We start from the raw sequence: 15,432 nt of genomic DNA on the forward strand, positions 1-15,432 counted from the left end.
AAGAATTTGCAACACGTGCAAAAATTTCGTAACCAAATTTTTGTTACATACTCTTAATTTAATAGCATATTATTTTTGATACATTTATATAAAAATAAATTACTTTTAATTATATATTTAGTAAGTATATGTCAGTTTAGTTTATAGAAAGCTTTCGTTCTATGTTTTTTTGTTACTGAATGTACGAGTATAAAATTACGCTTTTGCATAAATAGAATATCATTTTCCTGTAGTGTGAAACACGGAAAACTTTTTCAATACACTAAAACATTAAACAGTATTAAAAATCGGATAATCCGTGCTTATTTCGGCCGCATCCTCGCTAGAAGGGGAAACAAAAAAAACTCATTCTCGGCGGCAGTGTAGCAGGAACCGCGGCGGACGCCGGCCGCATCCAAAACATTCTATTATTTTGTATTACGTGTTTCATTTCGCGTAGAGTTTTGGACGGCGCTAGTTTTGCGGCGCGAAATGTGCACTAAATTGTGACTTTGGACATTAAAAATTAAAATGGAGTACCGCGAACGGTTTTCGTCAATCAAAAACAATATTTGTCGGCAAAATTTTTGGTAAACACCGCAACTAAACGCAGTTCAAACTAGATTTTATTTTCCATTTCTTTTCTCACAAACCCAAACAGTTAACAAAGTTTTTGTTTGCGTATGTTATGTTTTTTTAATGAACCGGTAACAAACTGTAGAGCGACAGACTAGAGGGAATAGAAGTTGGGGAGCAGAGAAAAGAAGAGAAGATGGCGCTTGCTTCTTCCGTGAGCCTGTACTACTCGATAGTGCAGCGGGCAGCTAGGCACTACCTAGAGGATTACTGTCATACAGGTATGGATTTATTTTTACCTAAACTTAAAAAAAAAGCTCGATTATGTTATATACAAAAGCTAAATACCTGACAAAGACAGTTTGGAATCAGCTTTTTTATGAGTAAAAATAAGATTTTTATCATAGAAAACCTCCATCGATATAAATGGATTTAATTATTTGTTATTATTTACATCCAAAATACTTAAGAGCTTTATAATATATCTTAATAAGAACTTCATATATAATGAACAATTATAAAAACACAGTAGATTTAAAAAAAATATTCTTTATTTTGATTATTTATGAAATTTATCAAATATATCTGTTGGACTCATAATATTTGAGGCATATTTTTGCACCATCTCTAACTAAAACTCAGAATTATATATATGTAACATAGAGCCTTTCGGCCTCTTGTGCACGTCATATTTTTTCATCATCACCATCCCTATCATCCAATTTGGCTTAAGTAGCTAACTTCAGAAGAGAAGAACTAGCAAGAAACTCAACTGGTACATTTTTTAATATTATATGTAAAATTATTTTTCTGTGATATTATTATAAATAATATTTTTTAGCCAGTTTCTATCACCATCTATCTAATAATTAGAAGAAGGTATATTAGAATATAATTGAGCTACACTCTGTAGAGTTGTCTGCAATTATCTTTATATAGTTCATTTTAACTGTTTTAAACAGATATTTTTTACATAAAAATTGGTTGTAATTTAGATCAAAATTTTAACTTAATGTACAAATAATACTATGTCCAAAACATAAATATAACCTACTTCAATCGCATTATTAAATATAACTCAAAAACTTAACAGATCTCGATGAAATAAATAATGTTTGTGAGGCCACAAGAGAAGCGGTAACTTTAAAATAAAATGAAAGAATTATATAAAACGATTAAATAGTAAAAAAATTGAAGTAAAAAAAACTAAAGTACGAAACATTATAAAAATAAAAAGTTCGTTATAGCCGATATAAATAGAAACTTATTTTAACTTTAAAATGGTTATTTATTGTAAATTAAAATATTATTATTATAAAATAATCATAAATACATTAATAACAATTATTTATTAAAATGTGTATAAAAAAATATAACTAAAAGACGTAAAACAACGTATTTTTTAGAAACTATTATTGAAATTGAGATGGATGTGAGAACTAGGAATATAGAATAAGGTACGAGGAAGTTTAAAAGTTGCTCCAGGAGCGGAGAACTTGCAAGATAACAGATTGTCTTGGTATGGACTTGTTATGTGGAGCGAGGACTATGTCATCTAAAAAGTACATAATATGTAAGTGGACATAATATAAATAGAAATAGAAATAATCTTTATTCAAATAAACTTAAAGCATTTTTGAACTTACCGTAAACTTAGATTGTAAAATGAACTACCTGCCAAGGTTTTCTCATGAGACCACAGCATGGAGTTTTTCAAGAAGGGTATATTAAGGTTTCTTAAGAGTCGGCAACGCGCACGTGAGACCCCTGGTGTTTCAGGCGTCCATAGGTTACGGTAACCATTTACCATCACATAAAGCGTGTACTGGTTTGCCACCATCGTAGTATAAAAATAAAAATAGTCATATTATTTCTATTCCACCACTCATTCAGAACGCCGACTCATCACAAGAAGAATGAGCAAGAAACCTGCGTGTTGCTCTTTTAAATTAACGTTATTCTAAGTAATTACATATGAACAAGGATTAGGCATGCGACTATCAATATAGAAACCGTTACGCACTTAATCTTAGTGCATTCAGATAATAAAGGGAAATGATACCTGAATAAGAAATGGGTGAACTGTGTGATAGATCACTTGTATAAAAGAAGTGTAAGCTCAGATTTGGCGGTCGAAGGGACTATTGTAAGAAGTTGACATACTGCTCAGACCCCAAATAACGGGATAAAGGCTACTAATGAAAGAATAATTGAACTAAATATCCGTTTTATTGTTTTAAATCCATAATATTTTATTAGCATAAACGTAATATATTTTTTAATGTGTGACATTTGGGAGATCCTTATGATGTATTATTCATAAAGGGTATTAATAAAGGTTAATGTTTATTAAAAAGTCTACGGTAGAAAAATTTTAAACTAATCTTTTAATTAGTGTTGAGTTGAGAGGTATCATATCATTTAAACTTTACTATATTATACATATCAATAAATTGACTTGTGTGATGTTTTACCACACGAGTCTTTTAAACATGTTTTATATAAATATATATTATAATGTGTTTTATATGACAATACCGTGACCTCCTAACTCCCAATAAAAGCTCAAGTCTGGTCGACAGAAATATTTTTTTTGTATTAATTTCTGACTGACTCTTTGATGACGAAAATCCCGGTAACAAACACAAGAAATAATCCAAGAGGTGGTAGGCTCGCCCCTGCTATGTGGGATTATAATATACGCAGCGAAATATAGGCATGTCAAGTGTTGCTTTTACCACAAATTCGCCAATTGCCAATGCCTCTGTTTACCGCAATAGGGATAACAGCCGTGTCAATATATTAGATATGTATTATTTTATTTCTAATGTTCTACTTATTACTAAAGTTTAAATTGATATTTTTTTTTAATTTTGAACTAAAAGTTCTGTTGTTGTATTATTATTATATTATATTATATATATTATATTATACAGTACCCACAGTAAAATTAAATAGATTTTATTAAAAACTCATTCCTTTTTTAATCCTTACAAGACAGAGCTCATTATTTTTGTCCATTAAATTCTCGACAGATTATAAACAAACAATTCAAATTCTAAGAAAACAAAGGGGATAATTCAAGAAATGCTTATTTACGTACTTGTAATGAGCTTCGATAAAAGCTGATTACTTTATAATCCGTACTTTCGACCGACTTCAAAAAAGGGGAGATTCTCAAGTGGACGGTGTTTTCTATAAATATTACGGAAAGTCGTGTTCTATTCTGAAGGTATTAAAATTATTATTTTTTAATTAATAATTTGCATTACAATTATATATAATTACTTATCAATAAAAGGACCTTTGTTTTTTAAATAATCGTCGTAAATCGTCGTAAATCGTCGTAAATCGTAAAGAGTCATGAGATATACCATAAAAACTAAAAATGCATATTACTACTTGCTGACCCCGCAAACGTCGTTTTGCCATATAAATTGACATCCCTATTAAAAAATAGTGGTTGATGATTGAAAGGTGACAATTTAGGGTTGTATGAATTTTTAATGCCAAATTAGAAATAATTTTAAAAAATGTCGAAAAATAAAAAAAAAGTTAGGGGTGGACAACCCTTATCACTTGAGGCATGAAAAATAGCGTAGCGGCAATTATGTTAGTATTTACGAATACAAAAAAAGCAAGTTGATTATTTATAAACATATAAATAAATAAATAAACTTGTATAATTAACACAGCGCCATCTAGTTCCACGGTAAGTAGAGCTTGTGTTATGGGTACTAGATAATACACATAGAAAACAAATTACAAATGTTGGCACCGCGTGAAGCATCGAACCCGCGAACATCGAAAATAAAGCGGTCTTCTAAACCGCTAGACCACCAAGGCCAATAAACATGTTAGACCCAACAAGAACGCAGAAGATGAATATAGGAAGTCAGCGTACAACCATATCTGTACATACTTTACGTACGTAATGTACCTTTAAAGTATAAAAAATTGCATTTTTTTTTATTAATCTTTATTGCATTTAAAAAATATATAAAAACCAGAATATATAGAGTGTATAGACACAAAAGGCTGTTTAGCTTAAGCGATCTCTTCCAGACAAACTTAGTTTAGGGTAAAGGAGAATAGACAAAAAGTAGAGAATTGTGCTTGAATAGAATGAAAGAAACATAAATAATAATAATAATAATATATCAAATATTATAAACATATATATATATATTATTCTTAGTTTACACACTCTGTACTTACTTTTTAATAATTTTTTTTATGAATAATAACGAATCTTATCTGTATATAAATATACTAGCTGTGGCCGCGGTTTTACGCATGAAATTTATAGCCTATATGTTATTCTAATATATAAGCTATATTACTGTAAGGTTTCATCAAAATCCGTTCAGTAGTTTTTACGTGAAAGAGTAACAAACATGTATACTTACAAACTTTCGCGTTTATAACATTAATAAGATTTTAAATTAGATCGTAAATATATTAAGATATAAATATTTAATTAAGACCAACATAATAAATATTTTATCAATAAATAATATGTTACTGCGCAGATTTTTCATTATGACCGCCCTTTACACGTAAATGTACACTCCAATACACAAATGTTACAATCTTTAGAATATATATCAGTTCAAAATTGAAGTAACCTCCTATTATCAAAAATATTACTTATTAATTATATAATAGGGTTATGGTTACGTTTAGGAGCTAAGATGCCACAGATTGACTTATAGAAAATGACACCCCTATTTTTGAGTCCTAATATATTATAATGACTTAAGTAGTCTATCAATTAATCACGCTGCCTCACTTCTCAAAAATCATAGATTCGATTCCTATACATACATTTGTATTAATATCTCTTTTTATTACTCTGCTAGTTGTTCTATTCAAAAGTATTGTGAAGAATTTTTAGTACTTATTATTTTAGTTACTTACAAGCTCCGTTTAATTTGAGATATGGTGGCCCTGTGTGGGTTGTTAGGATCAGTTATTTCTTTATATTTTACTGTATTAGTTTATATTTTAGTTATTCGATATATACGTCAACGCTTGAGTTTAAATCTCAATATCGATTTTAATTCAATCCACGTTTGTACCGTTCTTTTAAAACCATTGAAGTGTTAACCGACTAAATCGATTATATTTCCGGTTTGTTGATTCAATGACCACGAAATATCAAAATAATACATTGATAAAAACAATTCGAGAGTATTGAGATGCGGACCAACATATTCTTTTGAAACATAGACAAATAGATAGACATTTTCTTCTTTTATATTCATAACAACAACGATTCGAATATTCATTAATACATATTCCTTGAAATTAGTACATTTCGTAAATAAATTTATTGTTATGTTTAAAAAAATCAAAATATTTTCCACAATAATATCTAGAAAATAGATAGAGTTCGATTACTAAAAATAATCACGGAAAAAACAACTCATTACGCCCACTATTACGGATTATTTTGATTAAGCATCAATACCGAGAAAAGTTTACACAAATGTATAATGATTCAATTTTTTGCTAAACTGAAGAGGAAACGCCATTACACATCCTATGTGGTTGAAGCCCATGCATGCATGCATAAACGAAATATCTGGAAAGATTACACTCTATCCTGAGGAGATAAAAACCATCGCTTCTAAGAATATCCTTCAATTTTTGTAACTGACAGGTCTAGGTAGCGAACTCTGAAAAAAGGCGAGCACAATAGATCTATTTAGGTCGCAGTGCTACAGGTCTAAGCACCTGACAATAGCCTAAACAACCCAATAGAAACAACTCAATTTAAATCTAGGTAGAATAAGAGTACCAATCAGTATTCAAATTAAGAACGAAAATTACGTTCATTATATATATAATTAAGTACATTAATATGTATTTAATAAACATAATCAGTATTAAAACGTTTCATCCGATGATAATATACCTATAAGTAACTTTTGTTTTGAATATAAAGTTCAAACTTGTAGCGGCGTGGTAGGCCGGGTCAATATGTGCTCCCTCTAATGCAATGATGGGTGGCTCATCCGTCATACTCCTGAACGGGTGCTGCTTGTGGGAACTGCTCTGTTCGGGTTCGAACACTGATTAGACTATTTGCTTTTGCAATAGCATATGCTGATCACTCTATACTCCCAAATTTTAATTTAAAAATTAATATATATTATTGTATATATGTACATCATTTATTTGAGTATTCTTTTCAAATAAATGTTGTTCATGTTTACAATAATATAGATTCATTTTTAAATAAAAATTTGAGCAGAGTTTCTTGTCAATTCTTCTCATCCTGAAATCAATCCGAACTAATGGTAGATTTGGCATATCATAAGTGTCTGTAATAGACCTATATATTTTTTTTATTTATTCTTTTAAATCATGTAAGCAGTATTCCAAACTATAAACAAATTTGTTGATCATGACCTACATGAATAAAGATATTTTGAATTTGAATTTGAATTTTCGATGCGACTGTACCGAAACCAGTCGGAGGCGGTCGCGCCGCACTTATAGGAACAAGTTTGCGATAATCGCATCTTCGTGTGTGCGTTTATATGCAAATGCGGTGCATCTCGAGGCGTAAAAGTCAAGGTCGAGTCGGTGCGACTAGTCGCCGCAACTAGTCGGTACAATGTCGCCAAAGGATGTACACTGCAATTGGATTTTATGTTGTTAATTTTGATCATATCTTTGAATTCTATTGAGAAAATTGTACCTACTTGTGGACTCTTCTGAATTGGAAAATGCATTATTGATTTAGATAAAGTAACAGACAAATATACAAATATGCATCTTATATGCTGGACTAATGTTAATTTCATTGTCAACCGTAAATTTTATAATTTTATGATTTACGACTTCGTACTGGTGACTTATTTTTGTTCCGTCATAGTTTGTTTAAAATTATTCTCAGCAAAATATGGATATTTTGTATGCTACTTGTAATTAAGCCTATATTTTTTTTATTATTATTTATTTATTTATTTCAGGCAGCTAGGCCCATATAAATACCTTATAGACTAACATACATACGAAATAATATTTTAAAACTAATATATTGATCTTGTCTGTGTGGTCACGGCACTGACGACGGCAATCTGCCACCACACCCTTCGGCCAGTAGTCCTCCTTCATGAAGGTGGGCAGCATGTTGGTGGGGACCCGGGCCTCAAACGCCTTCAAACTTACGCTGTGACGCGACTCCAGCTGCGTCACCCTCAATGTCAGGTTACTCTTGGTCCGTATATAATAAACAATGTCCTGTCTACTGTCTACTGATATGATATTTTACTTTGCCACTATATTATTTATATTACGTCATTAAACTGTGTTATATATATCTAAGTCTGTCTAAACACAAAGATATTTATCGCCATAAATGGAAAAATGTTGCTAAGTCACAACATACCTACTATGAGCGGAATATTATGTTATTAATACACAAATGACCAGTTGTGGCCGTTCAAAGCTCGCTACACAATAGCGCGATGCTTGGCCGTTGGTGCTGTTCAGGGATGCCAACCGCAAGAAAATCCTCTTGCAGATACAAGATTTATGGCTGAAAAAAAGATTCAAATGTAGTTTAAAACACTACCTTTGTAAAAAAGCCATTTATAACATTGAATAGTTCGTTAACGATAATAATGTTTTTGTAGGATATCTTAAAATTCATAACGCTTACTATATTATCTGATTGCACTAAGAATGAGTGCATTGCGGTTTCTATGTTATTATCGCATGCCTCTTACTTGAAATTATTTTTATATAAAAAAAACATCTATTCAAAAGAGCAACACACACGTTTCTTGCTCATTCTTCTTGTGATAAATCTGCATTACGAATGAGTGGTAGAATAAAAACTAAGACTATTCAAAAGTGCTTGAATTTATTTGAATAAAAATTATTTCTATTTCGATGCAAGAATATTTTCATCACCGAACAAATGTGTACGAGATTTTGAAATAGGTCGAAATACGATGAATTCCAAAAGCCAAACTGAACGATATTACGACAATTTTAACTTACTCATAAGAGGCTGAATGTATTGAGAAGTTGGCAACCCTGGCGCTGTTATGAATCATGCTCATGCGCAGGTGACTGGTCGGTTTTTGCTCCAAAAGCAATTGTCCGTGTCAAGAATTTGGTGGACCATCGCTTCTCTTCAGATTATGAGGAAAATGTGGAAAATATTATAGATTTTGATTTATTAATAATAATAATAATAATAATCTCAGGACAATTCACACAGCGCCATCAGACCCAAGTTAAGCTAGATAAAGCTTGTGTTATGGGTATTGATATAAATACGTAGATATTTATTTTTTTCGTGAATACATACATATTATACATAGAAAAAACCCCGACCTATACAAACAATCATACACATAAATACAAATGTTTGTGCCGTCCGAGGAATCGAACCAGCGACCATCTGAAGTAAGGCGGTGTGCTAAACTAATAGACCATCGAGGTCGTCAATTAATCATAAACGTGTGGCTGTTAATATTTTATACAGAATTTTTTTGCGAATTGACTTTATACGAAGTAATATGCGTGAATATCGTTGTCTCGCCTCATTTCATCTAAATAGTTCGCGATGCCCGAATTACAGGATGTGCAACTACGACATCATACAGTTCGGCCGCTCAGAATTTGCGTTTCTGACAGGTCGAGATCGAATGGACGATGTAACTTTGAAGTGACGTACAATTTACGAAAAAAATTAATATTTTTTATTTGCATCTTTGTACAAAGGCAACCATGATAAAATACAAGGTTATTTGTTTTGTAAAATTCTTTCAATACTAATATATTAAAAGTTAATTGCTATTCTATTTATCAAAAATATAAAACAAAATTATACATAATATCCCCTTACTCCTACTGCTACCACCAAAATAACTTATCATGATCAATGATATTATAAACGCGAAAGTTTGTTAGTATCAACCACATTGTGGAATCACCTTCCAGCAATGGTATTTCCGAACCGATACGATATTGAAACCTTCAAGAAAAGAGCTTATTCCTTTTTAAAAGGCCGACAACGTACTTGCAATTCCCCTAGTGTTGCGGGTGTTCATGGGCGGCGGTAATCACTTACCATAAGGTGAGCCGCATGCACGTTTGTCCCCTGTGTTATAAAAAAAAAAGTATCGATGGATGTTCGTTACTCTCACGCATAAATTACTGAATGGATTTTCAGTAATATAGCTTATACATCAGAATAACATCATCATCATCATTGCCTTGCCTTTATCCCATTATTTGGGGTCGGCGCAGTATGTCATTCTCTTCCACTGATCTCTATCAATCGTCATATCTAAACATACTCTTCTTTTATTCATATCATCTTTCACACAATCCATCCATCTTTTCTTAGGGCGTCCCCTCCCTTTACATATAGATATATATAACATATAGATTATAAATCTCACGGGATGTAACCGCAGACGCAGGTAGATTATAAAATATTTACAGCAATTGGGCTGTTCGCATGCGGAATCCCGCAAACTCTTTTGCTTAGGAGCGAGATCGGGGAGCGAATTGTGATCAATCTGTCCAGCGGACCAACCTTCCGGTTCACGCTTGAACGGTAATCAGGTGCTAATGTTGCCGCAAGCTGTTTATCTTTGTGAAATTTAATAATAGACTATTTTTATCTCTGATATTTCCTTATTTATTACAAGGAAATTATTAAGCTTATAGATATTTAATCTTACTAGTATATATATTTTTTTGTGTATGATAATGAAATGGCGCACCCGCCTGCGCTAACGGTTTAGCTCAGTTACCCCATTGTGACAAATTCACTAGGAATTTATCACGATGGTGTCCAGGAGGTACCGCGTGGAGGTCGACCTAACACGGTACATTGCTAGCAATGGGGATTACTACCTCCCATTACAAACAATTCCCTTTACCTACTAATATTATAAACGCGAAAGTTTGTAGATGGATGTTTGTTACTCTTTCATATAAAAACTACTGAACGGATTTTGATGAAACTTTACAGTAATATAGCTTTTACATTAGAATAATGTATAGGCTATAATTTAAAAAGACATGTAAATTAGGCGAAATATAATGATAAATGTCAAGTAAGTGTAATGAAGACGAAGTGGTGCGGGGTCAAGAAGAAATGTAAAATATAAAAGTAGTATAATAGTGTCTTCTTATTGTTGTATTTTATTATAATTGTACAGGTAAGAAAAAGAAAAGGATTTGGTATATGGAAAAATGTTTATATTAGGATAGACTACTGACGTACAACAGAATGAAGTAATAAAACAAGAATGTAATATAAAAGAACTATAAATTTAAATACAAATTTAGAATATCGAAAACATTTCTTATTAGCCAGTTACAACACTTATAAACTACGCCTACTTGATCCGTTAAGAAGGTAGATCAATAAATAGATATACTTTGTAAAAAGTCTTCTGCGTGGGTACCTCAGTTTTACTTATTTCAGCCGCCAAGCAGCTTACTTTATAAGCTATATTTCGGTTGGTGGGTGACTGAAGGTTTCACAGGTATCGCATGATAACGTGATGTCCGTAGTGCTGTTCAGGTATATAGGCGATCATGACCGTTTAAGGTAAGCCTTCAAATTCCTTAATATACTGTACTGACTAATCAGATTTTTTTTTATTTTTAATATGTATTTAATTGTTTAGTTATTTTATTGTATAATCTGGTCTTAACAATCATTCCGAATTCTGTATTATCTTTTTAATTATATACATATAAAATAAAACTACAACGAATAGAATAGAATATAACATTTTTTATTCAGATAAACTTAAATTTAAGGACCATTAAAAAGTCATACTTATTCTTTTAATCTACCGTAAATTCGGGAAGCTCTGTCATCACAAGAAGAACGAGAAAGAAACTTGCGTGTTGCTCTTTCAAACAATTATTGTTACTTTACATTTTTAATTTGATATGTGTGACAAACCACCAATTAGCATTAGCTCATTATGTCAAATATTAAAATTAAATAAATCCAAGGTTGATGGGATTAAAAATACTTTATTTGACAGTAAAATTCACATGTATGTCCCACCATATTTTATTCAAAAAATGTAAAAATAGACACTATGTATTATATCTATAAATAGAAAATAAAATGTTACAATTACAAAAGCTGTCGGTGTGCTATAGTGATTGTCCGCGGCGTCGCCCAGCCATGAAGCGCGGTAACGGTGCGCGCTGCTACCTAATTATACTTTTTGCACAGACACAAAAGCGATTAGATTTTATATTATAACACGAAAAATAAGAATGAAGATGTAAAATTTCGGCGGGAATCTAGGCTTAAAACTAGCTAGAAATTTCGCACCACTTATAATAATAATAATAATAAATTCCTGTTATCCTGAATAATATCTTCACATAATGCAATCTCTCCCACACTTGGCCCGTGTGGGTGAGTATTACCTTTTTTTAAACTGATAATGGAAGAAAAATAAAAGATAAAAACAATAATAGCAATCCGGTTTCGGCCTGTAAGTGTGGTATACACCACAAAGAGTAAAAACCAACAAATGTTGTGAAAACGAAGCATTTACTAGTGTTACTAAATCCTAGTAAAACATATGTTTTACAAAAAGCCACAATGCTGAATACCTTTCGCATTACTAGAAATTCTCTGACCTCCTCTATAATAACATTCTCACATAGCGTAACTTTTCCACAGTTGGCCAAGGTCCTTGTGAGTGAATATTCCATCTTTTATACCAGTTAAAAGAAGAGAAAAGAAAGTTAATAATAATAATGACCCAGGAAAATTCACAACGCCATCTAACCCAAAGCTAAGTGGAGCTTGTGTTATGGGTACTAGACAACTGATACTAATACGTAGATACATTTTTTTTTGTAAATACATACATAAAGAATACAAATATCTGTAACTTGCGTGGAATCTAACCAGCGGCCTTCCGAAATAAGGCATTGTGCTTTAAAAATTATAATCAACAACAAATTAGCTACCTTTCTTCTACTATCACGTGTTACAAAGCACGATATCACGTTTGTTATCACGCTACCATGTTTAATAAACAGCTACCAGTATGGACCACGATAACAAGAGTAAAATTATAGCTTACTACATTTCATTCAGTTGCTTGCCATTCCAACTAATTAAAAAAAAAGTTATTTAGAACAACTTCGATTTTAAAGAAAAATATATTGCTGATTATTTTAAAGTGGCATGTGATATTTTATTACTTGTTATGTTAATATTTAGGATTTATATGTATGTGTGCCTTTTTGTGTGTGTGTGTGTGTGTCAGAATTAATTAATTATTTGGGATAACATTGATTTTAGAGAAAAATACATTGTTGATTATTATTTTCTTACTAACGCTATTGATATTTTCTTACTTGTTATGTTAATGTTTTAGTTTAAGATGAATAATCATTTTATTTCAATCCTTACTTGCGGCTAACTCTCGGAGGGATTTCTATTTTTTTTTAATCTAATACAATCCATAGCCTAGAAATTCTTTTTTTAATCTCGAGTTATATGTCAACTACTTCGCAACTGACAGTAAAGACTTAGAGTAAACACTTATGTTGATTAAGTACTTATTAATATATATATTTTTTATAATTATTAATTTGCTTATATACGATTTGTAAATACATAGAAAACACCGCGACCGTTACAAACAATCATACACGAGTATGTTTATAATAAATATAAAAGTTTGTACCGTGCGAGAAATCGAACCCCCGACCATCGGAATTAAGGCAGTGTACTATACCGCTGGACCACCAAAGTCGTCAAACGTCTTGCCATAAGATATAATCCGTAAAACATAGTAAAATACCTATATTTTACTTTATCAAATATTGGAAAAAATCATGGCAGTACAGTTTAATGTACGTGCGGTATAACGCCTAAACAGTTTGTAAACTTTGTAACTCCCCAGTTGTAGGTCACGTTAATATTGGGTTTGGCTGTTTATTTTTACTTCTCTTGCCTGTTTTTAATTAGTCTATAGTTGTTTCAAGTGCTGTCTGAATGTCAAACATTTTGATTAATAACGGGCTGTATGGTCTGGATACCTTTGACTACTTTTATGGAATAAAATAATAAAGAGCAATAATTTTTTTTGGCGGGAATACATTTTAATATTATTATTATACAGATTAATACATAATTTTATTTCAAACTTAACATTTTAAATTCAAATTATAATATTAAATTATACAATACGTAATAAAAAATCTAATAAGTATATTATTTCAACATACAAAATTTTAATTACTAATTTGTTTTAAACAAGTATTATAATTGAATATTATAATTTAAATCTAAATTGTAATACTAAAACTATGTATTCAAATTTGTAATATAAATATTAAGGGTTTTCAGCATATGTGATATTTAATAAAGTAATAACCCTTTATCTATAATCTAAATATATATAACTCAAAGGTGACTGACATAGTGATCTATCAACGCACAGCCCAAACCACTGGAAAGATCGGGCTGAAATTTGGCATGCAGGTAGATGTTATGACGTAGGCATCCGCTAAGTAGGATTTTGATTAATTCTACCCCCAAGGAGATGAAATAGGGGATGAAAGTTTGTATGAAACTTTGTCAATTTTCAACCGATCAGGCTGAGACTTTGCATGTATAAAGCTACTATGACGTACGCATCCCCTAATAAAGGATTTTGATAAATTCGGGTGGAACTAAGGGGATAAATTAACGCGAGCGAAGCCGCGGGCAAAAGCTAGTATTACATATAATAAAATTGTAAAATCCTAACAAGGTAAAAAACGCATGCGCACTATTCATAATATTATAATATATAAATGTTATAATATTATAAATAGTTATTATTCTTATTACAATAGTATATTATAAAAGGACTTGATTAAATAATCAACTCCTGTATGGAATAGGCGCCGAAACTACTGAATCAATATGAAAAATTCTTTTCCGAAAATAAGAATTCTTACATTATTCTTGATGAACATAGGCCATAGAATATTTGATATATTCAAAAACGTTAGGGATCCGAATGAAAACTTCGATAATATAATTCAATGTGTGAAAAAAATAAAATAAAAAACCCTTACATCGCGTATGCTACGGAAATTAATACAGAATGATTTAGTATAGTTTTATACAAGACATAAAAATCTAAGATATATGTATGTTAGAAAATGGTATATTTTAAAAACTCGTGCGAAGCCTGGGCGTGTGTCTTATATCTCTAGTATACTTTCATCCTTCGGAATTCGTTCATGACAATACAGCAATTTTATGTACTACAATTTTATAGACATCAATATTGATGGATTTATATATGTATGTGTAAAAATATTTTTTTTTTAATTATTGTTAAATAAAGAAGCCTATTAGGGCTATTATTTAATATTTAAATGTAATTATAAAAATAATGTAAAACAAAAATGGAGTGTGCATATCAGAGTCACGCATAACAATATTGACCCGCGTTAGTACAAGGTCAGCGCTCAAGTTCAAGGGCGGGGGTAGTAACCCTCACGCAAGTTTCAACGCCCTACAGGTGGATGTGAAGGGTAGCGTACTTTTTTTTAGACACAAGAGGCTCGTTTTTTTCATATAAGACAGTGTGAACTTTAGATATAAATAAAAAACTTTTATAAGTATTTTATAACAAAATTTTTGTACTGTTTTTGGGTTAAGGTTTCACTAAAAAAAAACAGACAAATCTAAGGATGAAATCTCAGAATATGGGTCCACATTAGTAAAGGAAGCTAACGTAACATCTCCAAAGTTGCTATTTTGGATAGTATGTCGCAAAACTATTTTATTAATTTATTTAATAGTAAAATAATAATAATAATTTATAATCAGACAAAATAATCTATTTT

The 15,432-nt window shown here is 31.1% G+C and overlaps 1 protein-coding gene across 2 annotated transcripts in view; it reads left to right on the forward strand.

Annotated features, from left to right (window-relative positions):
* Positions 1-372: 372 nt before the first annotated feature.
* The window catches only part of LOC131841840 (zinc finger protein 774-like), a 78,579-nt gene continuing 63,519 nt past the window's right edge, over positions 373-15,432 (forward strand). For both annotated transcript variants that reach the window (XM_059190186.1, XM_059190187.1), the window contains exon 1: positions 373-836. In XM_059190186.1, the coding sequence (XP_059046169.1) occupies positions 752-836 (85 nt within the window). In that variant the 5' untranslated portion in view covers positions 373-751. The remainder of the gene's footprint in view (positions 837-15,432) is intronic.

The sequence above is a fragment of the Achroia grisella genome, unplaced genomic scaffold, assembly GCF_030625045.1.
Source record: "Achroia grisella isolate CSIRO2021 unplaced genomic scaffold, CSIRO_AGI_Agris_v1 utg1954, whole genome shotgun sequence".
NCBI classification, from domain to species: domain Eukaryota; kingdom Metazoa; phylum Arthropoda; class Insecta; order Lepidoptera; family Pyralidae; genus Achroia; species Achroia grisella.